General features: G+C 39.9%; 2 protein-coding genes across 3 annotated transcripts; one reads left to right on the top strand and one right to left on the bottom strand.

The window, feature by feature from the left end:
- The first annotated feature begins 13,135 nt into the window (after positions 1-13,135).
- Positions 13,136-15,194, top strand: tac3a (tachykinin precursor 3a). Of its 2 annotated transcripts, XM_034145331.1 has the most exons (7): positions 13,136-13,242; positions 13,623-13,732; positions 13,827-13,926; positions 14,151-14,180; positions 14,281-14,334; positions 14,474-14,540; positions 14,814-15,194. In XM_034145331.1, the coding sequence occupies exons 2-7, from the start codon at positions 13,637-13,639 to the stop codon at positions 14,830-14,832; spliced, it is 366 nt and encodes a 121-aa protein (XP_034001222.1). In that variant the 5' UTR covers positions 13,136-13,242; positions 13,623-13,636; the 3' UTR covers positions 14,833-15,194. The 2 variants fall into 2 exon arrangements, with proteins under 2 accessions (XP_034001222.1, XP_034001223.1); XM_034145332.1 differs by lacking the exon at positions 14,151-14,180.
- Positions 15,195-15,519: 325 nt separating this feature from the next.
- On the bottom strand, positions 15,520-21,620 carry c1galt1a (core 1 synthase, glycoprotein-N-acetylgalactosamine 3-beta-galactosyltransferase, 1a). The gene is made up of 4 exons (XM_034145452.1): positions 21,359-21,620; positions 20,116-20,370; positions 19,122-19,786; positions 15,520-17,325 (listed from the first exon to the last, which is right to left on the bottom strand). The coding sequence occupies exons 2-4, from the start codon at positions 20,324-20,326 to the stop codon at positions 16,975-16,977; spliced, it is 1,227 nt and encodes a 408-aa protein (XP_034001343.1). The 5' UTR covers positions 20,327-20,370; positions 21,359-21,620; the 3' UTR covers positions 15,520-16,974.
- Positions 21,621-23,767: the final 2,147 nt, after the last annotated feature.

Here is a 23,767-nt window from a genome sequence, read left to right as displayed (position 1 = left end):
CTCTCTTTACAGAGTTTTGCATCATATTCTGTTCGCAAAAGTAGTCACTTATCCGTTGTATTGATGTGAAAGCAATCATTTTTGTTCTGCTGTGTATAATATCATAAGCTTACAGTTGTTGCTGACTTGGTCTGGACAAATTCAAGGGGAGAAAACAAGACAAAACACACACAAAAGATTAAAATAAATGTTATAATTGCTGTGCACACATTTCAATTCTGATTTAGATACATATTGTTTTCAGGATGGAACAACTCAGGAAATACATTATCTGGGATGTTTGCATTATAATAACAAGCAAACTGTAGAAACGAAAAAACAAAGGACCCATTCACATTGTTGATTCACTAAATGTTAAAGCATATTTAATCTAAAATATCTGCATATAGGCCTTGAACAAAATATTCTACTAGGTGTTCAGCTGTTCAGACTTGACAACGCAAAACTGAATGAGTCATCTGCTGGATTTCAGTATATGAATACATCCGATCACATTCAAATATGAAAAGAATAAAAACCTTTTTGGGATCGGGCAAACATTTTTTACAGGCATTCATTTTTATGAAGTATTTAATGAGAAATAGATGTCAAAAATGGATGTCACTAAGTGAAAGTGTGTGCACACTCTCTCCTGCATTTCAACTACATTAGTGAACAAGCTGAAGCATGTGATAAACATGCAAATAGTCTAAACAGACACATGATGCCAAGACATCATCAGCATGAAAACAGATTTCTGTCAGTGTCACAGCTAAAGTCAATCCAGGCGAGTGCTCTCCTGTCTGTCCCCACAAACATTAATTGACAGGTTCAGGTACACCATGGTGAGGGGGGGGGGGGGGGGGGGGGTAGCCAGTGAGAGACACAGCGAGGTTCATCTCCATCATCTAATTTCCTTAGCCAGTCACAAAACTGTGTTGAGACCAACTGCAGCGCTTGGTCTTTTCAGTTCAGCTCGTTGGATGTCAATGTTTGTGCAGCTACTTTGGGCCGCTGTATATTCTCCAGAATACTCATTACTGTACTGTATGCGTACGCCGTATTGTCTCACAGGCAAAACAGCTGCTTCTTATTACATCTCAGACGTGACTTCCTCCCTCTATATTGTCCAACTGAATCTCGACTGCTGAAATCAGTTTCACTACTCTTTTTTGTGTTTTCTAAACTGTGAAAAGCGACATCTGGTTGTGACACACATGTCACAATGCTCCCTTGATGGAGAATAATATAAAATTGAAGGATCAGTCCTGCCACTAGTATCTTGTCCTCTTCAGGGAAATTAAGTCAATCGATGCAATAACCCAACTCCCACTCAGGGGTCACACAAAATAGACACACCCTCAGCCGATCTCTGAAAACAAGGGGACCATGTCATACCACATTCATTTAGTTGCATAGAAGTAAACCGTGAGCCTGTTATGCTTGTCATTAAGGGCTCTAAAGTGACAGGTACCCAATATGCTCTCACAAGGCTTCTTAGACGGCTGCCCAGGCACTAGCAGGACAGTTAAATTGTGTTGGCATGGCAGCAGCCCGAGACAAAAGCTACAATTGTGAGAGAACAGTCTGCAGTCCTTCATTCAGGAGTAGGCGGTCAAGGCAAATTGCCCTTCTGCACTGAGGCAGCACAGGCCATGGCTGGATTGAATCTAATTAACTATTCTCAAGCAGTGAATAGGGAACATTCAATAAAATGTTTGGCGGAGGAAAATGCAGCCATTTTTGTCCTTGAGCTGGGACCTGACTTTAGAAAATAAATTGAAAGTATCTTTACTTAATATCAGATGTTCAAACATCCGACAGCACAGGTGATAGAAAACATAACAGCCGGAGTTTAGAAAGGTGAGAGACATTAGAATGATGGCAAAATAATGTCAGTGGAAAACTAGCAAGGTATCCTGCAACGCACCTGCATAAAGATAAGAAGATTGCACGCTAATGAACATGGATGTGAACAATAGTGTTTTTATACATTTTGTGAATGTTAAATGTTTTATATAACTTTAATTTTTGCAGTTGCTTCCTTATCTAAGGTTATCATATTCTGTAGAGATTGTAAAGCCCCTGAGGCAAATACGCGATGTGTGATATTGGGCAATACAAATACAATAAATGTAACTTGTTTACTTACAATAAAACTCAACAAGGTGTCTTTAAAATAAATGAACAACTACTCAATGACATTGACAATCGCTGTGCTTTACACTTTCTCAATTTGAAGTGTCACAATCTGGCGCAATGAATGTCATTTGGAAAGAGTGCAAGAAAAAACAGTAATACTGTAAACTGAGGTTCAACAGAAAACACACAATATAGTTGATGGATCACTACTATCAGCAGTGAAAGCAACGCATAGAGATATGGTTACAATCCTTGGTTGGGCTGAAGGTGATGCAGGGTGGATATCAAAGATGTCGTAGAAAGAGACAAACAAAGTACATTTATATTGCATCAGGGTCCCAAATGGAATTCAGACATTTGTGCTTTTCTTACTGTGACATGTCAAAGTGTCTAGTGACTCCTCTGCTGTATAGTCAAAAACCTGAGGCAGTTACATTAAGCAAACAAATGCCTGGGCCTGTTCTGGGAGAATGTATATAGACAGATAGCAGAGACGAATAAGGATCAGGAACAGAGGCATGTGACAGACGATGAACTTCGGTTTGTAGCCGTCTTCAGATTGGACGATCAGGAGTTGCAGGTATTATAAATAATGTAAGGCAAACAATACATGAGAAAACTTGCAGATAGGAGCAGATAAAACTACTTCTTATATTTCAATTTTCATTTTTGAAATGCCATTCATTCATTCATATATACATTTTACAAAAAGTATTAAAAGTAAAACCAATCCTCTGGCCTTCAAGTTCCTGCCCTGCTGATCCACTATACTGTCAATACTGTACAGCTTCTTGCTGATGTAGATACCCAAAAGGCATGGTGAGTCACAGATGTCCTTCCAAGAATTGTCTTTTTGGATCTCCCACAGTACATGCAATGTAAGCCCTCGAGCGTTTCAGGAAATGATGGTGTTGAAAATGATGGCAGGGTGAGTGGGAGACGGGGAAACAGTGTCACCGAAGCTTGATGGTCTATGTTATGTGAAAGATAGGGTGCCACCTTTAATTAGATGATGAGTAACTGGCGGAAGGAAACAAATCATGTCGTCATTCAGCAGTATTATGTTGTGACAGCCACTCACTTATTATCTTTCTGTCCTCCGGGTCTCCCTTTCCTTAGGTCCATAGCAATATTTCACTGTTTACAGTATAATGTAACAAACTGAATCTTGTGATAAAGACTCAAAATACCAACTTTTATGAACTGCCTTCAACTTCCAGAAAAAGGACAGAAGGTTAGCAAATGCAAGCACAAACAAACGATGAGAGAGGAGATTAATGTGTTTTTATTTTCTTATAAGGTATGCAATGTATGCAGATCCCGATGATTTCGTCAAATGAGAAAAAAGGGTCTTAGTGTCTTCTTTTGAAATTGACTTGGCCGTGATGTAGCAGAGTTGGCTGAAAATTCATGTACATTTTTGTATATTAAGGACACAATGCTGAGAAGAAAATAAGTGAAATCACCTGTGTGAGTGTACTACGGGTGTGTACAGGTTTTAAATGATGTGATGGAAGAAAAGACACAGGTGTACAGCACCTGAACGTTCTATCCAAAGAGTCCAGCTGCCTGTGACCTCTCTCTAGATGCTGCATTATCATAAGCAAATCAGTACATTCTCTATAATCAGGACACGGCACAGTCAGATAAGAATATCATTATAGGGTCATGTCAAATTTATAATATAATGCAGGTTATTATCAGATAGTGATGTATAATGAGTTTATAATGTGCTCCCTATGCTCACAATAGGATTTAAGTGTCCTCCTCCGAGTATCTTATCAGTTGTTATCGTACTTGGCCGTCTCTGACATCCTCCAGCTCAGACACTCACAGTTTCTAGCTCATCCATCCGCCATAGCGACGACAACCCTTTGTTAGAACAAACCTACAACACAATCCATTATTTTGCATGGATTGAGTATTTGCCTTCATGTCTAGCGTGACAGACCTGGTACCAGCTGTGTTTACCAACACACCGTGTGTTATGAACATAATCACTTTACCAGCCTCTGCCTGTCTGTTATGGATGGCACTTGTCATTTACAAAGGAGAGCCCAGGGCAATCAGTCATCCCAATGTGCAAGTGTGTTTCTGTGTGAATGTGTGTGTAAGGGGTTGGGGTTTGCGCTGCTTTTATCTGTCTTTGGCTCCAAAGACAACACAGTAAAAGCTCCTTGCATATTAGTAAAAAAAAAGCATGCACAATTACACAGACAAGCAAATGTGAATGGTCATTACTGTAAATGGTTTCATTGCTGTTTTTTCAATATGTTTATTCTAATATGAATGCAGAAGCTTGGAATAACCACTCATACTGTGTACACCAAGAATACCTCATGAAAAAGGATTGGTACATAAAACCCTAACAATATCAGTATCAGTAAAAGGCTTTTGGGAACTGTTTGATTCATGAGTTTGCAAAAGGATTAGACAACAAACAAAGTTTCAAAAATAATCTGCCAAGTAACCGTAAAACAATTCATGAGGGAGTATGCCAAACACAGATAGATAGATAGATTCGACTGTTGGTGTCGGTAAGATATGTGGTGAAAATTTGCTTTAAGATTGAATATTTGACAGACGCTCACTCTTTATCCAGCAGTGTCTACTTAGTCAGTTTAGCAGACTTTCAGCAGTCAGATTAGCTCCTATAAATTGTAAGGTGGACTCAAAGTCATTCAGTGTACAATGCTTCATTGATTTGGAGGCATTCGGTCATATGATATTGGAGCTATTGTTACATTTGAGACTTTTCAATAAAAAACGGCAAAACTTTAATTAAAATATTCAGAAAAAAATAGAAGAATGACATGGAAGCTGTTGAAACAAATGAAATTATATTCTGTTGAAATATTTTTGTAAACTCAATTCATGACACATTAGTACTCAAAAAGGTGTAGACACATTTGTTATGATATAATACTATAATTGTTTTTGTGTGTTATTTTGATTTATGTGGGTTACGTTCAGTTTACATGTGCTAAACAAATACACAAAGCCTAGATTGCCTAGAAATGAGAAACAACCTGAACTTGAGAGAGTTAATGAATATGACTATTTTTGGATTATGACCAGCAACTGGGGGCAGTGGAACAAGCTGTAGACACAACAATGACATATTATCACCTTGTGAAGTTGTTATGTTGTTATGTGAACGTGTGAAGGAAATATTGTCTCTTTACACAGAGAAACATCAACATTTATTTGGAGGCATGTGTGTGTCTCTTTATCATCTCCTGTGGGAAATCATGGCTGCTCAATGCTCCACTTGGTTCACCAGCTATACTCTGACTCATATCTGATGTTTGCTGCTGTTCATGTAGCGCACCATTGATTTAGTAAAGCTTTAGAGATGATTATAGGAATACAAAACTATATACAAAATAAAAACTGAACTTTGTGTCTGAATCATAGACGAGACATGAGCTGGTGCCTTTAACAGCTCCTGTAGCTTTGTTTCGAGAAAGACCCTTTTCTTAATGTGTCAGAGTTGATCGATAGCTGACCACTCAAACTATGAAAGCAATAACATCTGTTTCTTGAAGGTAATGCGACTAGTAAATTCATGCTTCGTGCTCCATGAATAATGTGTTTCATTGACTTGGTCTCCTGTGAAAAGAGACAGAGTGGAGCACTAGAGTGCCAGCGGTCATTCATGGGCAAGTTTGTTATTGTCTCTGAAACTACCTTTATGCAGGACTCACCTTTGCTCCTGTCTTGTCATTGCAGCAATCCATATTCTGAATTCTGTTTTAAAATGTAGCAATCATGACGTACATAGAATGCGCATCAGCCAGTAGTGGATCATACACTCAAACCTCCTAAAGCTCACTTTGTATCATTAGACCCTGTGACCATATTAGGAAACAAAGAAATAACCAAACGCCCTCAGGGTTGAGGACATTATTGAAATAGAAAAGAGATAAGATCAATGTTGTCCAGTGGGACATTTTCAACATTGTCTCATGGGTTTCTGTCGCATCGCAGATTTGTTTATTTATTTTGTGTCTTAACAGCTGTCTCTGTTAATTAAGTGTCAATTCTGTAATTACTGAATCTATTTAGGATTAGTATGCTCCCATAGATTAGCACAGAACATACGTCACGAAGACACAGATCACAAAATTCCTAATTTCCAACGTTCATATTCAATCAGACAGTGAACAATGTAAGTGTGACATGTTTCATGGCTTGTGATTTCTGTCTCACTCACTATGTTGCACACATTCATCTCATGATTCCATAATTTCCCTTGACACAATTTTTATGAGCAGGTGCGACAGGATGAAATAAGCAGCAGAGCGAGGTCAAGTCCGGTCACAGTCAGTCAGTGTAATATCCAGGTGGGATGGAAGCTCTGCAGCAATATTGCCAGCTCTCATCCACACAATAATGAGCTTCAAACCGTACATTACATCCCCATTCGACCAGATCTCCAAAGTCAGACACCTCCAACATGGATTCAACACAAAAGATCACCTTAAAGCTTGGTTTGTGGCTCTCCAGATGGTTCTTAAAAAAGCACTTATTTTTCAGTGATGTCTACTGCAACTCCTCAGAATGTGATAACAAAGTTGCTGCTAAGGCAAAACAAACAAATAAATCCCAGCAAAACAGAGGGGAAATTACAATTAAAAATGTTTCACAAACTTTGTACAGTTTAGCTCAAAAACGTAATAGTGTATGTCAAAATGTGTTATTCTCCACCATAAGCAATTAATTAACATTAAAGATCTCCTATCATGCTATTTTTAGGCATATATGACGGGTCTCAGATATATAAATAAATATAAAAAACATGTCTATGATGTGTTTTGCTCAAAATACCAAACAGATCGTGCATTTTAGACATCCCTGATATCCCTCTATTTCAGCCCTGTTACGGCCCGTCCACACGGCGGCGTGCGTTGAAGCTTCAACGCTTCTGCCCATTCACTTTGAATGGGGTGACGTCACGTTTCGCCGAACTGCATTGTGGGAGCGAAGCGTAGATTTGCTCGCGTTGCTCGCGACGAAAGTTGAGCAATGTTCAACTTTTGAAGCTTCGGCGGAAGCGTCAGCCAATCGAATCATATGCCAGTACAAGCTCTAGCCAATCAAACCGCGTGCTTGTGTGTCCGGGGCGGGAGATTCATGTGATTGGTTGTTGGTCGAGTTTCAGCCCCCCCCGCCGGCAAGCGACAACGCACGCCGCCGCGTGGACAGGCCGTTAGAGAAGTGCTGATTCTGGGTCCTTAGCTTGAAAAAAGAAAGATAGAGGAGGGGGAGCTTGTGCCTGCTCAGAATTCTACGAGATACAGCTAAATGCTGCCGTGATTAAACGCCATATCATGTTCCAAACCACATCAAGGATTATTTCTGAAACAGTATGGAGCTCAAATGCTTCTTTTCTTGCGGGTTTACTACAAGGCGAGTTCCTTTTTTTATTTCCTGATTTTTTACACATACTCTCTCCAGTACAGGTTAGCTCTGAGTGTTAGCGATGCTTGCTAATGTAAACAAAGACCACATTATGTCCAAAACACGTCGTGCATTGTTTCTGATAGCAACGTTTCTGATAGGGCCGTGGGTGTAAAGCCATCCCACATTTCAGATATTACAGAGGGAAAGAGAGAGGGTTTTGTTTTCTGACACTTTGTGAGTTCCCTGACACACCGGGGCAGTTGCGGCGCCAGGGTATGGCTGGGGTAGGCTACAGCCATACCAAGAAATGGCTTAGCCCCACCTTAGCCCCACCATGAAAAGTGATGCAAATTCAATTAAATAATAAGCGAAATGCTAAATGTTGAGAACACGGATTGCGAAAATATACGGGTCGTGTCCACAGCACACAAACTGATCCTGCTGTAACAACAAGTGCACGTTACTGATGCAATATGGTTGAGACCATTCGGGCTTATGCTATAAGAGGGGTGCAAGGAATAGTCTAAGTAGTGGGGGAGTTTTATACACTAAAGGTGTGGAAATTCTCTGGCGTTATAATATCAGCGCGGCCGCGGTCAGATCAAAATGCCTCCGAATGCAATTTGAATAGACCTACAGCCAATCAGAGCAACGCAACGTTGGATCTGCGTCATGCCTTATTGATTGAGATCAATCGAAACCGCCATTCAGTATCCCCATTGGATCTTCAACATGTACTATCATACGTCACGTTCACAGTGATCCCTTTTTATTTACTACAAGACAAATGTGCCGTTTTATTTCATACAGTTCCATTTTGATTGAGACAGGGAAATAATCTAAACCTCACGTGTGGCGTTTCACTGTCAAGGGGGGCGATATAGCGTGTATGTAATTACATTGCAAATACTGATTTGAGCACCACCACTGTATGGGTTAGCCCTACCATAGATTACCCAACAAAAATGCTCTGGCGCCGCCACTGCACCGGGGACACATATTTATGTATAAAAGACATTAAAAAGTGCATTTTGCATGATAGGAGACCTTTAAAATAGTGATGGGAATTATGGCTCTTTGAAGGGAGCCGGATCTTATGGCTCCGTTCCTTTCAAAGAGCCGTTCAAAAGAGCCGTTCAAAAGAGCCGTTTTTTTAAAAAGGGGGCGGGGTTACTAGGTTTATCTGCGAAATAATCACCAGGATAATGATTGACTGCATTGCCAGACCTAATGTCAATAATCTGCATTGTAAACATGACACAAGGTGGCGCCATATCCATGTCATTCATGTCAGTGAATGTACTTTGAATTTACCCTCTGCATGTGTTAAGTAAATAAAGTTGCCTTGCCTTGAATGAAATTCACGCAACTCTTAATATTAGTAGTGTGTTTTTAAGTGGCGATGGAGATTATTTGTTGACCCTGCTTTAAAGGATATTTTGCCTTTACAAATGGTGCGCTTTATCACTGCCTGGGTTTTGGTTGAAGTGCATCCAAATGCTGCTGCGTTTTCGCGTTTGGCTCATTTTACATCCGAAAAACACGTCGTCTATCTGTCCAGTACCACTTGTTATGACTTCTCTCTCTCGCGTATTCCGTTAAGACCCACCCCACCTAACTCCTCGTGCTGAAACCTACAAATCAGAGTAGGGGCGGGTCTTCACAGAATACGTTTGGGGAACAAAATCAAGCTTTTTAAAAGGCGAGTGAATTTTGGCAGGCAGTGAGTGCGGACCAACTTTGATTGAACGATAAGAAGAACGGCTCTCACCAAGTACGACTCGGTTCCCCTCGTTCGTACCAAAGAGCCGTTCAAAAGAATCGGCTCGTTCGCGACCGACACATCACTACTTTAAAATACACTTCTATTAGGTAAATCATAAACAAGTCGCTGTTCATAATGTGTTGATAGTATTTATTTTAGTTGCTGCTGGTGGAAACAGTAGTAACCAAATGGTTTGGATAGCTGGCAGCAGAGAAATTACCAAATGGCAGAGGAAATAATAAGCAACAAAATGATTCAACAAATTAGAAAGACAAAATATTTGGCAACCAACTAAAAGTATTCAACAAACGTTCAGTGGCTGGTCTTGTGTAAATAGAACACAATTTGAGGGTTGAACACGCATCTCATCTGATTGCAGCATGGACACATTGTCACAGTCTCTGATTACTTCTGTGATGAACTGGATGTTGACGTATGTGTTGAAGTGTTCTTACTGCACGATGAGTAGAAAATAGGCAATACTGTTAAAAGAACGATCACAACAGAGTCTCAACAGCCTAAACAGCATCAGAGGCTTATTTTCTCTCATAGACCTTAGTGCCAGCCATTGCCACCAAGAGAAGATTAAAGGGGACACAAAGCGTTTGACAAGGAGAGAGCAGAAAAACAATCTTCGAAGCTCTTTGGAAAACGCTGATGAAAAAGAAAATAATGTGTTTTGGTTTAGCGACACCACAGCTCACAGTTCCGCATAACCAATGTGGTCTAATGCAAATAGACTTGCAAAGCATGTCAGCAACCATGCCAGTCTTAAAGAAACAGTCCTCAAATTAACATTTAGATGGAAGTGACACTTTAGGACCTCGTAAGTCAGAGATCAGGGAGGAGTGGGTGGTGGAAAAATACTTCATCCATCAAAGTCATTTTGCACGCCCCAAGGAGAAGTATAAAGTAGAGTCTAAGTTAAATTCCCTCATTAGATTAGAGCCCATTAACTCAATTATTGACAGGTGCATCTTATGATCTACCATGGAGAGGACTGGAATCATCTAGATCCGTTTATTTTTGTCTTCATGTTGCCACAAGCGACAGCCGACAGCGGGGATGGGCTCTGAGTGTGAGAAGGACTGTTTTCCTGTAACTCTGTTAACACGTTCAGAATCCCCTTTGGACTTATTAGCCAGAGATTGCAAGCTGTCTGTCCAACCCCAGTCTTTGTATAAATATAGCTAAAATCTACACCTTGACATTTCTCACACATCATTACAATCTCACTCTCTCTTCTCACCCTCGCACACTCTGCTTTCCAGTCTCCCTCTGGCCGCTTATTCTTTCATAACATCTCTACCATATAAGGGGCCGTCGCGTCACTGTCACCTCTCAACTCCAAGCTGGAACTTACTTTATCTTCTCCCCCCCTCAGACCCTGAAAGCCTGCATAAATGGATGACTGGCAGCTCCATTAGAGAGGCAGGAGAGGAATAACAGTGTGGCTGTACGGGCTTTATATTCTGTCTCCCTCCTCTGAATATACAACTACACAGAATAACTCATGTGTTATGTCGTTTCCAATGACTTTCAATGAAAGAAATGATGTGAGATAAACACTCTACAATACATGATGTGTCCTCAAAGACACACACACTCTCTTTTATGCTCTTAATATGTGTTAAACTGCAAGGTCATCTCTAACTTTTCAGCCTGTTAATTCAACAAGCGACAACAGGAAAAGCATGACCATTAGGCAAACGCTAAAAAAGAGAACGTGAGGGCAAACCAGAGGATATTTAAATGATGTTCACACTCAGACAGCCTACTCTTTACACACATGCAGATCAATGTTTGAGAAGGACCTGAAAAGACAAAGGATAAGGCCAGGAAGTTTTTTTATATTTCAACTGACTACTCATGTCATTTATAGGAGTATTAGACCTCAATACAAAACTCAGTCCTTCATACACATCCTTAAATGATCTTATCATGAGACTGAGCTGTGTCTCTTATCTTTGTCTTCTCCAATACTTCTATCTAAAGATACCATTGGAATCCAGCTGGGAGTAAGTCAACCGTGAATGTCCTGCTGACCTTTCAGCACTCAGCTGTCCGCACCACTGAGCCCATTATAAGTCTGATCTTTTTGATAAAAGGTGTGACGGTAATGAATGACGTCCACATGCAATACAGCAGAGGGTACATGTCATGTCATGTGACTACCTCTGATATATTGAGGGTCGTCCATTTAGCCCTGCAGCACATCTGACCCAAGATCCATTCACTTTCGGTTGGATGAGAAGCTTCCTCATGCTATGGCAAGTTGTAGATAAACAGCCACTGGCCCTCTTTCCCTGTACTCTCTGTCAGTTCAAAAAACAGGGCTGCTTTGATGATTACCAACCATATGAAAAAACACTCATCAATAATGTAAAAATGCAATTAATGACTTCCCCCACCTCTGTCAGATCTCCCACCACGAACCCTTCCCTGCTTTGCTGCCATCCCCACGTTACATCCAGGAACAGGACAAATATGGAAATAGGAAGTCATTACTAAAACATATCAGTGTTAACCTTTTGTGAAGTGCACTATTTGGACACTATATGCGTGGTGCTTTGTTGTGGGAGTCATACCCTCATCAAACAGGTCTCAGTCTCTAGAGAGCACAGCCATTTATATCTGCACTGCAGTGGTTCCCTGTGACGGTTTTATAGCTGTGATCTCAAACTTTGCTTTGCTGAAATATTCATGCTTCTTTCCATTCTGATTGTGTGCCTGAACACCAACACAAGTGTAATTGCTTGTGTAATTGCATGAAAATTATAGGTTTGGTAGGGGCATTAAATAAAAAGTTGTTTTCAGCTGCTGATGATGTAGGGAAAATACGTTACACATAAATATATTTTCAGGATTTACTTGAATGTTTTATTTATGAGAAAATGATACAGCACTACCAGAGCAACGTAATCATGCAGTGCCGCTCAAGGTAAAAAGTATGAAGAAAAGTGTCACACTGTCTGTGCGTATACAAGTTACAAGACAGACAATTGAATTCATCTCAGCACCTGTCAGAGCCGATAAGAGAGAATTCAGCAGTCATGAAAGCAATTTCAAGTGACCCTCTGAACCACGTGTTACCCATTGCGTCAATGCTGGTGATGATGTGTCGGTCCTAACATCAAATCTGGTGTTGAGTTGTCAGTCATGACAACATATCATTGTTCTCTTGAATACTGTCAAAAATAGAATTCTCGTTTGTATTCAGATAGTTTGGTGGGAAAATTACATGTTATCCCGTCAACTAACCAAAACCCACCCAGTAAGGTGGACAAATTATTGTGTTTATTTTCATTACAAACAGACAGTTGTGTGGCTCCTCCAGTCACATACATCACCATCTTCTATTGGGACAGCAGAGGCAGATGCTGGCTGTATAATTACTTCCTAAAAAGATTAGTATCTTGACAATGACCATTTCTACTGGTCAATGGGGTGGAATGACACCATGTGAGGATGATGGCAAAGACATGGATAAGTGAAACTGCTGCACACATGTCCACTTTATACCAAACAAGATGTAACAATGTGTTTTTGATGCTTTCTTTAAATAAAATTGCAGTTGGAATCAAATATTTATTTTAAATAGGTTCAGGGATGGACTTAAGTCACGAACCTTTATCCTCGTGACGTTGCCAATACGTGTATTTCTGATGATGTCTGTACGTGCGTGTTAGTGGGGAGGCAGCAGCTCTCAGCAGCATCATGACCATCAGTGTGTATTCTACGTAGGCACAACGTGATAAGACATGATACTCCACCTACGCTCTGGTTGCTGATTGGCGTTACGCAGGTATCCAGTTATTATTTATTAGCAGAGAGCGTGGACGTCTCATTTATGCTGGCCTGATCTCACTGCAGGATCTATCCTTCTTCACTTCTCTGCACCAGGGCGCACGCAGACTCTTTTACCAAACTATCTGCTTGACAGAAAACAGGTAAAGGAAAAACTTTTAAATGCTTAAAGTAAAAATGTGAACATATTTATTCTATTCATTTTATTTTAGACCATTGTATTTTTCTTCCATTAAGAAGTTTATTTAATGGTTTAATGTGACTTTTGGGAGAGAGAATGCATGATATTATTGTTGTCTCTTTGTTTCTGTCATCGCTGGATAAATACGAGAGAATCAAAACAATAATGTATTAACAACATTACAAATACATGTCATGAAATATATAATTGTAAACCTTACACCGAGCACTTTTACGCACCAATTACGCAACAGGCTATGCGTAATGGGTACATTTGATTCAGCGATATTTTTGACTAAAACGAAACAACTTTTTAAAACAGGATAACTGTTTTTTTGCGCAGGAGGTGCTGAGAAAATGAAGGGAGGTGTGCTGCTGGTGACTCTGTTCCTCATCATGAAACTTCGATACAGCCATTCCAGATGCGAGGAGCCCGGAACGCGCAGATCAGAAGTAGGTTTCCGGGCGCGCAGTGACAAAGCTGATTTGCACGTCATATTTTAAACATAAACTGATTGTTTATTTGTTTTGCTTTTCATAATTGCAGAAGCCCACAGTCTTGGACAACCTCAAGCGGAACATTCTGAAGAGGTATAGCGATTTGGATTATGACAGCTTTGTAGGTCTGATGGGCAGAAGAGATGCCGGTAAGTCTCCCACTGATTTCATTCTAAAATGTATAGAAGTAATTCGTGTTAATAATACTTAATTAAATAAAAAATAAAAAATGCGATAAACTGTTGTAAATGCTGTCCCTTCTGGTGATTTACAAATAGTATTTTGATCTAGATTTTATTTCCTCAAAAGTGTTCTTCTATTTTACAATACTGCTCTTTGTCTTTTCGTCTCGGTTTCATTTAATTATTATCAGATGATAGCGTTGTACCTGCACCACAAAAAAGTAAGATCTTTATGAGTTAGTACTGATGTGAAGTGTTTGCTTTCTTATTTGAAATCATCATAAAACACAAACTGACTGGTTACTATTCTTCCTTTTTTAGGGGAAATGAATGACATTTTTGTGGGTCTTATGGGAAAGAGAAACTCAGAGCCTGGTAAGTGTGGCATTTCACAAAACGTCACATTTTCATAACAGCTCTGTTGGCTTTTGTAAGCATTCAGATTCAATGTGTGGTGTTCATCATGCAGACAATATATCTTGATGTGACTATATTGCAATGTCTGCTCTCACAGATAATGGTCCCTTGAGAAGAGAGTATCCAGAGAGGAGAGGCATTTTTCTCAACAAGTGCAGGCTGAGGTGAGTGCCTCTACTTTATTTTTCATTCAGTAGATTTAACATATTTACTAAAGAAAAGTTAAAGCCTCTTGAAATATATGGGGTTGAAACTTAAAGCACTGCTGACTCAAATCACTCTTTTATATTTTCTCTGTATGCTTTTCTTTTTAGTATATCTCATATTGGCATTATCAATGAAATGTATGAAATCATTTATTGTACATATTTAAATAGTATGTGCGTGGGATTAATACTCATATATAAATACACTATATACAATGTGTTTTGTTGCAGGTTTCTTCAGGGTCTGTAAAACTTCCTTCAGAAGCAACTCTCTCACCTGGCATCGATGACAGAAGATCACAGAAAACACAACAAATTAACAAAATGTCTGATGGAAATGAATAAATGGCGTGATTCACACTGTTAACCTGCCAGCTTGGCTTATGAGAGCGAATATAAACTAAACTGATTGTATTTGTTTAATCTGAAGACAAAACATGATTATAGTGACAGCCGATACATTATATTTATGTTCTTCTTCTTGCTTAAAATGTTCAAAATAAACCAATCTTTTTTTATAAATCATCTATTCATTTAAAACATTGGTGCATTTTCCTGAAGCTGTTTATGAGTGTTTTTTTTAATGGCTCCACTGCATACAGCTATGTTCAATCACACCTGATACAATTGTTATTGTTGGTTACTTAAAATAACTTGACAAAAGGACTTCATTGTTGTTTTATATAATATCCGTTTTATCAAAAGCCACATTGTATTCAAAAACAAGGGGGTTTGAAGTTTCCTATTCTACATCAGAGCATCTCATATCATTCAAAGGAAAAAAGTAAGTACATTTTTAACAGGTGGGGCTTTTCAAACTCAAAGTGAACACTGTATCACTGCTGGCTGTGGATTTAGAGTCTGCTTTAACAATTTAGCCCTAGAGAGTTTAAAAATGTACTCTACAAGAAAAATGCAGACACAAAGGCAAACAGAATACATGTTGTAATGGTTTAATTTGAAATTAAACATTTTAATCAGATATGTACAGAGAACATCAGATATAACACAATAAAAGCAAATACAATGTAAAGAAAAGCAGCACACTGCCATTTGTCGCTGCTGTCCATTTAAAAAACAAAATTAAAAAACAATTTAAAATATATATTAAGAAAATGTGTTGCTGTATTATTGACTATTAGGTAAAATAATATTCTATGCGCCTCTTCTTGTATTACTTTCAACACATATTTAAGACTTTGTGACATCATAAGTTAATTAACTAAAATGACTATTTAAAGCGCAATAAACCCAAAAGTTTATCTTGGTTAAAAAAACAGTCAACGCATAGGAGCTGCAACTAAATCATATCCAAATATTAAGCATTCTCACTGTGAGGGCTCACGGTGTCATACTGACTGGAAAAACACTGCGATCGGATCAAGGAAGAGCGGTCAGAAGCAGTGCTTGAATTGGGCCGGTACTCACCGGTACGCAGTACCAGGACTTCTGATTTTTACCCATCTGGTACCGTTACTTCTTACCGAGTACCGGCACGGTGCCGGTACTCAGTATTCAGTAGATGCGTCATAAGGTATGAGGTGCCGCCGCCGCTTTGCCCGCCTCGACCCCGGAGCAGCAGTCTTCGTCGCCCCAAACACCGCCACCCCTCGGCGGCCCGCAAGTGCCAGAGGACCTCGGCAAAACAGAGCCTGCCCAGGTATATTCAAACAAGTTCCCAACTCGCCTGTACAGTGGGGTAAGGCGCTCATTTTGCAGCTCATGGTTTAAAAACAGAGATTGGCTGGAAGTTCCTGTAAAAAAGATGCCATCTTCTGCTATGCCTGTAGACATTTCGGTTCAAATACATCTAACTCAGATGCCTTCACCACAATTGTACCAGAGTACCAAATGCTGTCTCCTGGTACTCATCTGAGTAACTCACTAAAAATGAAATACTATATGACAGTAAAACAAGGGGAGTGATTTGTAAAATATCCATAAAGAAATAGAAAATCTGTTTACAGTTCTGTTTCATATGGATGTTGAGAGATGTATCCATAGATCTCTTAATTTTTTTCTCAAAGTGCACCAGATTGATGCATTTAACTTCAATATTTAAAAAAAAAATCTTGTGTTAGATCCACTCCCCACTTATAAAAATAGCACTTTACCCCTGCACCCCCTCTAAACTCAGATGCACCCCGAGTCATTTTGTTTAGTACAGTGAGCCTTTCTAAAATATACAGTAAAGAGACAAACCCACCAGCATTATAGGATATACTATGACTTTGAGCCAAATTCTTGTTTTTGGGCTGTATAAATAAATTTACTTGAAACAGTTGCTGATTTAGAGTACTGGCACCTTTTTTATTCCAATTCAAGCACTGGTCAGAAGAAAACATTTTCCAACATACTGTGCAGGGAAATCATCCCCGGCTCGAACACAGAATCAGCGGTGCCGGCCCTGAGTGACTCCAGTCCGGTTCTCTGTGACGCCAGAGTTTAAATCGTCTTTCCCAAGTTTCTCTGGCTCAGTCTCTGATTTAGTTGTGTTTCCACCGAGCGAGGAGGCTGAAGTTGTGTGACCCCTTCCATCTGTCACCACCTGAACCGCTTTAAGTCCTGCCGTCACGACTGTCTGTGAGAGTGGGCCGGGGGTCAGACCCTGGCGTACGGAGGGCCGGTAGCGCGGCCGGTAGCCGAACGCTCTCAGGTGATAGGTGTAATACTCCAGAGTGTACATCAGCTCTGCTTCTACATAATGGAAAGACACTGCCAGGTCAGAGCAGCACTGTGGACCCTGAGGAAGAAAAACAGACCATTTAGAGACACATTTAACACATGAAATTAAAACCCATCAAAAAAAATTCATTTTAGCATCAATAAATGTGATGATGTAAAAAATGTGATGCAATTTTTCATTTAGAGCGGTATTCCCTGACATTCACCGCAGTGCAGACAGATTTCACATGTTTCCCTGTCAAATGTATGCAAAAGATAAATGTATCATTAAATATCTAGCTGCACAAGGTGTCTGTACAGTGAAAAGACCTTACGGTAATGACTTCAATAAACTTCTAATAAATAAAAAGACACATGTCATTCAAGGGATACATAGGAACATGTTATATGCAAACAGATTATGAGCAAATACGGTCTCTATTTAATTGGAGAGTTCTAACTGACAATGCTGTTGGCATTATGTGCCTAACAATTGCCTAAATTGTTGTGATTACGATTAACAAGTCAATGTAAAAATCCCCTTTATTATATAAAAATGTTTCATAAAGCACATCTCCTGTGTTTAAAGGATAAGGCTAGCATCAAACTATAAATCTCATGAAAAGACTGACGGCACCAAGGCTGCAGTACGGCATTTAAAAGCCAGGTGATTTCCTAAAAAACTGGGCACTGAGGTCTTTAGCAAATGTTACACAAACAGGGGTAAACAGGGTTACCTTACATGCAAGTTTGACTCAAGATAAAATGCCCATGTTCATCTTGATTTAAGCTATTACCCAGTGCAATAGTTTGATTCATTTATGTGTTTTTAACAGCTTTTGTCAAACAGACGTATGTTGCACAGAAATATAACCTATTAAGTTTGGTCTCGAAAGATAAAATACTTGTTTGTAGGAACGAGTCTTTGTGTTGGTAGTTTTGAGTCTGTTTTTATAATGAGACATGCTGACAGTTTTGAAACGACATTTGTTCAGTCTGATAATTACTTATATTAAAAATTGATTTGTTTTCTGTTTCCCTTTCAAACCGAGGATAATACAGCTCAATACGCAGGCAGTAAGTGTGTGACAGTGTCAGTAATGAACCTGTCTCATTGGAATTGTAAAGTACAATAAATGAGTTGCATTATCTGCCACAAATTGACCAATTTTCCCTTTGTTGACAGGACATTGTCTCGGCTGCAATCATCTACTTTAAAATGAACTCATCTCTATTTCAATTCACTCGTTCTATGACGGGTTCAGGTGCGGCATTCAAATGTGCAAAATAATCCCAAAATAATTTATTTAGTTATTGTCCCTGTGATGATTACCTACATTTTGCTTAATTCATCAAGAGCAAACAAACAGTATACTGAACACATAGAGAATAGACCCCTACATTTCAAAATGTAAGGACACTCTTCTTACTTTAAGTGCATATTTAAACTAATGATATTAAAGGATGTTCAACTAATAGGTTCACTCCCCCAATAGCTTGTCTTCCTAACTTGACTTGCCCTTTAATAAGGCTAATCCACTCCACAGGATGTCGGTCTTATCACAAAGCTATCAGACAACGACCTTCTGCTTCAACTGTGACATTTAAGGCACATTTAGACAGCTAACAAAGAACATAGAGGCAATAAATATGGGGAGAGTGTAATATGACATGTAGCAAAAGCTCCTGAGGAAAATCAAACTATGTTTTTTTGGGTTATATGGTATGCTTCTTAACCCTCAGTCAACTGGATGTGCTCTTCTAAAGCATTTCGAGCACAAATACATGATTTGCTTTTACGATCTCTACCATCTCATACTGTAATAACATTTTGCAGCACTAACTGACACATAAAACATAAGTGAAGGGACTTGCCTCAACAATCGGGTAGTAACAATAGCTCCAGTACCAGAAGCTCTTTGAGAATTTGCCAGTTAGATGGTGCTCTGGCACAAACGGGTGGAACGTTTCTCGATGTAGAGTGTCTCTGGAGTCCCCCGCCTGAACACCCATCTTCTCCAAGCACTGCCCCAGCGCCAAGTCCTCTACAGGGGTGATGTGTGTGCAAACTTTGGTCCGAAAGCCTTCCACAAATCTCTTGAGGGCCTCTTTGCTCAGCACGTAGCCAGCCCCTCCGCTCATGTAACCTTGCTTTGTGTAAGGCTTGAAGCGTTTGCCGAAGTAGATGGGCTCTTCAGGGGTGTGGTTCGACAGGATCCAGCGCAGGTTGTCCACCACAACGAAGGTGTCATCGTCTGCCTTTAAGAACCAATCTGCTTCACTCGCATGGTGCTCGTAGACATAATGAAAAGCTCGAATGGTCTTCCAGTAGAGCTGGTCACGGCCCTCCTTAGTGCCCAGGCCCACAGTGGGGAAGTCTGGGTCCTCCACAGAGCTCATGAACACCACCACGTTGCAGTGGCGACTCCAGGTGGCCCTCACATGGCGGGCCCGGCTCTGCAGGTTGTACGGCCCTGTCATCACCCAACAAAGAACGCGTACCTTCTGGTACAACACATCTGCCAGCCGGCTGTCTTCATCTAGAAGGACACACATCAAACTGTATAACTGGCGGGCAGTGGACTAAATGTATCTGTAGTTCCATCAGGAATGGCCCAATGCCATGGCACATGAGCATGGCAGCTCCATATCCAATCAGTTTACTCCACATTCCTTCTGTGTGGTGTGCTATAATGCTTTCTTTTTTTTACTTCACCACCACCATAATCACAACAAGCATCTTACTTAATATTGTTATATTTGGTCAAATCTAGCTATGATGGGTAAGATATACAGCGTTTTGATTATTTGTCAGCCCATACTAGATGGTTTAATCTTTAGAGGATCAGCGTGAAAGAGAGTAAAGCACCTGCATGGTGAGGGTGGAGCAGGTTGATGAGAGCAGCTCCTTCCTTCCTCCAGCTGGTTGGGCTCTCCGACACCGCTGTGGCTCTTTCCTGGGCCTCTGTCAGCACCGGGTAACTCCTCTCAAACCACACCTGGCGCAGGAAAAAGTAGATGCTGCAGGCCCCCACCAGGAAGCCCAGGGAGAAGGCCAATCTGGAGCTGGAGCCCTTCATGGTGAGACTGCTCCAAGCACAGTGATGTCCCAGTTACACCATGCCTACACGGGAACACAACGCACAGCTTGATGGACTGACATACCTGCTATGTGTCTCTTGAAGTACCTTTAATATTATTTTGCAAATCATTGTGTCTCAAAAGGCAAACAAATCTGAGTGAATGGTTAATAAATGAAAAAATGGGGGTTGAGAACACTCTGTTATGGGTTGCACTTTTCATATCCAGACTACAAACCATTTCAAGCATTGCCCCCAGGAGCCTAATCTCCCCATCCTTTATTAACAGGGAACTGTTGTCTTACAAATCCTGCATGTTATTGCAATACATTTGGACAGGAACCACAAACAACTGTTTTACAAAGCAGTAAAGTCTGTGCACAGAAACTGACTGTGTAAACATGTAGAACTTTTGTTCCCAACCTAAATTATTTGTACCTTAATGTAGGCTAAATCAGAAATTGTGCCCCAATAAAAATGGTGGTATCATATTGATTGACCCAGAAATAAAGAGGCGTCAACGTTTTGCTATTAACCTTATCACTAAATTTCTCTCCATCTTCAAGTCAGATTTGTTTTTAAATCTTACACTTAACCCTGCTTTAATACAACACGTTCAGTTTGTCGTGAGAACTTTAGAGAAGTATTTGTGGACATGGACTTTACACTTGACTTGACAGTGTCAGTGGGTCACTGCTACATATAAGTCTGTGTTGCCTCAATGATGTGGTTAAAGACCCCAAAGGCAGATTTTAACAGTTAACATGACGACTGTTGTTTTTGATAAACACGTACTCTCCACCTTTAATGCTTCCTTCCATTATCCTGACTATGAATAAAATAGGCGACAATCCAGTAGGTCTAATCGAGGCTTACATCCGTTTACACCAAAACACATGACTGCTGCGACAGCGAATTAAGGCCATGTGGAAGTCAGACCCATAACTATGAATCTGCGGAAATGTTATTCACACTAGTAGCTGTGTGTATATTTCCACTCAGTAAAAATGTGTTTATGTTTGTGTTATTTACCTTTGCAGGGGCATCAGCCTTTGTGAGCACGATATGCTTGCAACCCCTCAAGCCTTTAGCAGCGGCATATTTCCTGTTTCTTAAAAACGCAGCAGCCTGATACACCTGTCAGTCATGTCGTCACACGTTAGTCACATTCATCCGGTGAAATGCTTTTGATTGAAGTCGTCGCTGTTTTCCTTCGACAAAGAAGATGATTTGTAGGGTGCAAGGCTCACAGTAGATTTACATTCTTCAGCATCAATGGCTAAAGCTCTGAAAATGCGGCCTCTCATTGGCTGGCTGTCGGTGACGTAATGAGGAAGCCGCCTTTCACATCCTGCAATGCATTAACTGCAATGAAGTAGTTTGATTTATAGGCTACTACATGTATTTATAATTGTTTAATAAGTGACTGGAATATGCTGTGACATAAGCGAAAAAGGAAAGAGAGGGCATTTTTGTAATCCTGACCACTAGGTGTCAGACTAACAAAGCCTATACAATAATCTAGAATGACATATCTCCACAGCTACAGATGTAATCACTTTAAATAAAGTTAATTAAAGATTAAAGAATGTGTGGTTGTGTGCAGTGTATCTACTTCCGGTCCATGGGACCTTATTTCGGAAAAATAATGTATTGAAGTCAATGGAGAGAGAAAACTTATCTTTCGATCCCGTTTGAATTGTGCCATGAATTACACATATGATGTTTGTCAATCTTAAAAAATCATTTCCATGTCAAAAAAGTCACAGTTTGTCGTAAAACTGTTGAAATATAAGACTATGAAAAATACGCAACGAGAAAGACTACAAATCCCAGAGTCGCGTAAGTGATGTCACAATTGTTTTCCTCCACTAAGAGATAGCTAAGATAATATAACTTTAACAAGATGCCTGTGTGCTTAGTACCAGGTTGTTATCATACCAGCAATGGGTCTTGCTCGTTCTTTCGCTTCCCGTCTGATGAAAGGACCAGGAGTAGGGCTGTGCGATTATGGCAAAAATCATAATCACGATTATTTTGGTCAATAATTGATATCACGATTATTAAAAACGATTATCCATTTACTTTGAAAACATCCATATATTGAAAAAGAAAATTTGAACAGTATGTTTTTAACAGTTGATTACCCTGAACTTTAAGTATAATTCAACTGAAAAACCAATAAAAATAATAATCGTTTTATTTCAATTACATTGTTTTCGTAATCGTTGCAAGCCAAAATCGTAATCGAGATTAAAATACGATTAATTGCACAGCCCTAACCAGGAGTGTCTGGATCAAGCTAGCTAGTAGCTAGCACGTTAGTTAGCATTACAGCCTTGTCATTTTTATTAGCCTTAACATGAAGTAACATTAAGTAACCCAAAATGTTAAACAGTAAGAGTAGTAGTCATATTTCGTGAACCCTTTGAATAGTACTGTCACCGGTGTGATCATTCTATAATACACAATTTAAGCCCGGGGGAGAAATGCTAACGCTAACGCTAGCATCGGCGATCTTCTCTACTTCATGCTATCTGCACAAATGGTTGACATTAAACATTAAAAAGACCAGGCAGTTCAGAGAGAATCAAAGGAAGGCAGGCAGGCAGCTTTGCATGGCATTCTTCAGGACGTGTTTCATTGTGGTGATAGTGAGGGTAATCAATCGTTTTGTTGACAAGACAGTAGTGACGGCCATCTTGGTGACGTGTGTTGTTGACCAGAGATGTAGTTCATTGAGCGTTTCACACAAACAAAAGTGTTACTTCACAGTTTTACGACACATTTTTTTGACTTGCAAAATTATCTTTTAAATTGACAAACATCATATGTGTAATTCGTGGCACAATTCAAACGGGATCGAAAGATAATCTTTCTCTCTCCATTGACTTCAATACATAATCTTTCCGAAATAAGGTCCCATGGAGGTCCACCGGAAGGGGAGGGACTTCGCCACTCTATAGAGTGGTGCAGTGACGCGTTCTAAAACCCGGAAGTAAGCTGCGCATGGGTTCCCTTGACAAAAAAGCAATGGGATTTCTCCATAGGATTTTGGAAAATAGCTCGAAATAAGATCTGTGGAGAACGAACCTGTTTGATAAATGCACGTTTTGTTCAGCCGGATAATATCCACATGTCTACCCTACCCTACTTTTATCATTTTTGAATCATAAATCTAATCGACAGAAGCAAAATGCTAACGTTATGCTATAAACGAACTACAGCAGGGTCGCTGCTTCAACGTCACGCCAATTTAAGATCGATATTCAAAAATACAGATTCAAAATTGTATTGGCGCCAGCTAAAATCTCGCCTAGGGCATCACATTGGCTAGAACCGGCCCTGAGTGTATTGATTTATGCAGTTAATGAGTCTGGAACATTAAGACAATCAGTAGAGTCAATGCAAAATTATGTCAAGACAGTCATACAAAAAAAG

The sequence above is a fragment of the Trematomus bernacchii genome, unplaced genomic scaffold, assembly GCF_902827165.1.
Source record: "Trematomus bernacchii unplaced genomic scaffold, fTreBer1.1, whole genome shotgun sequence".
Lineage (NCBI taxonomy): Eukaryota > Metazoa > Chordata > Actinopteri > Perciformes > Nototheniidae > Trematomus > Trematomus bernacchii.
This window is presented reverse-complemented; position numbering and strand designations above follow the sequence as displayed.

Excerpts from the sequence above, each read along its gene's own strand:
- tac3a (XM_034145331.1), top strand. The coding sequence starts at position 13,637 with ATGAAGGGAGGTGTGCTGCTGGTGACTCTGTTCCTCATCATGAAACTT. Across the intron at positions 14,181-14,280 it reads TGTACCTGCACCACAAAAAA|GGGAAATGAATGACATTTTT; the intron begins GTAAGATCTTTA and ends TTCCTTTTTTAG. Across the intron at positions 14,335-14,473 it reads AAAGAGAAACTCAGAGCCTG|ATAATGGTCCCTTGAGAAGA; the intron begins GTAAGTGTGGCA and ends CTGCTCTCACAG.
- c1galt1a (XM_034145452.1), bottom strand. The coding sequence starts at position 20,326 with ATGAAGGGCTCCAGCTCCAGATTGGCCTTCTCCCTGGGCTTCCTGGTG. Across the intron at positions 19,787-20,115 it reads GCTCCACCCTCACCATGCAG|ATGAAGACAGCCGGCTGGCA; the intron begins GTGCTTTACTCT and ends GTGTCCTTCTAG. Across the intron at positions 17,326-19,121 it reads GTTACTACCCGATTGTTGAG|GGTCCACAGTGCTGCTCTGA; the intron begins GCAAGTCCCTTC and ends TTTCTTCCTCAG.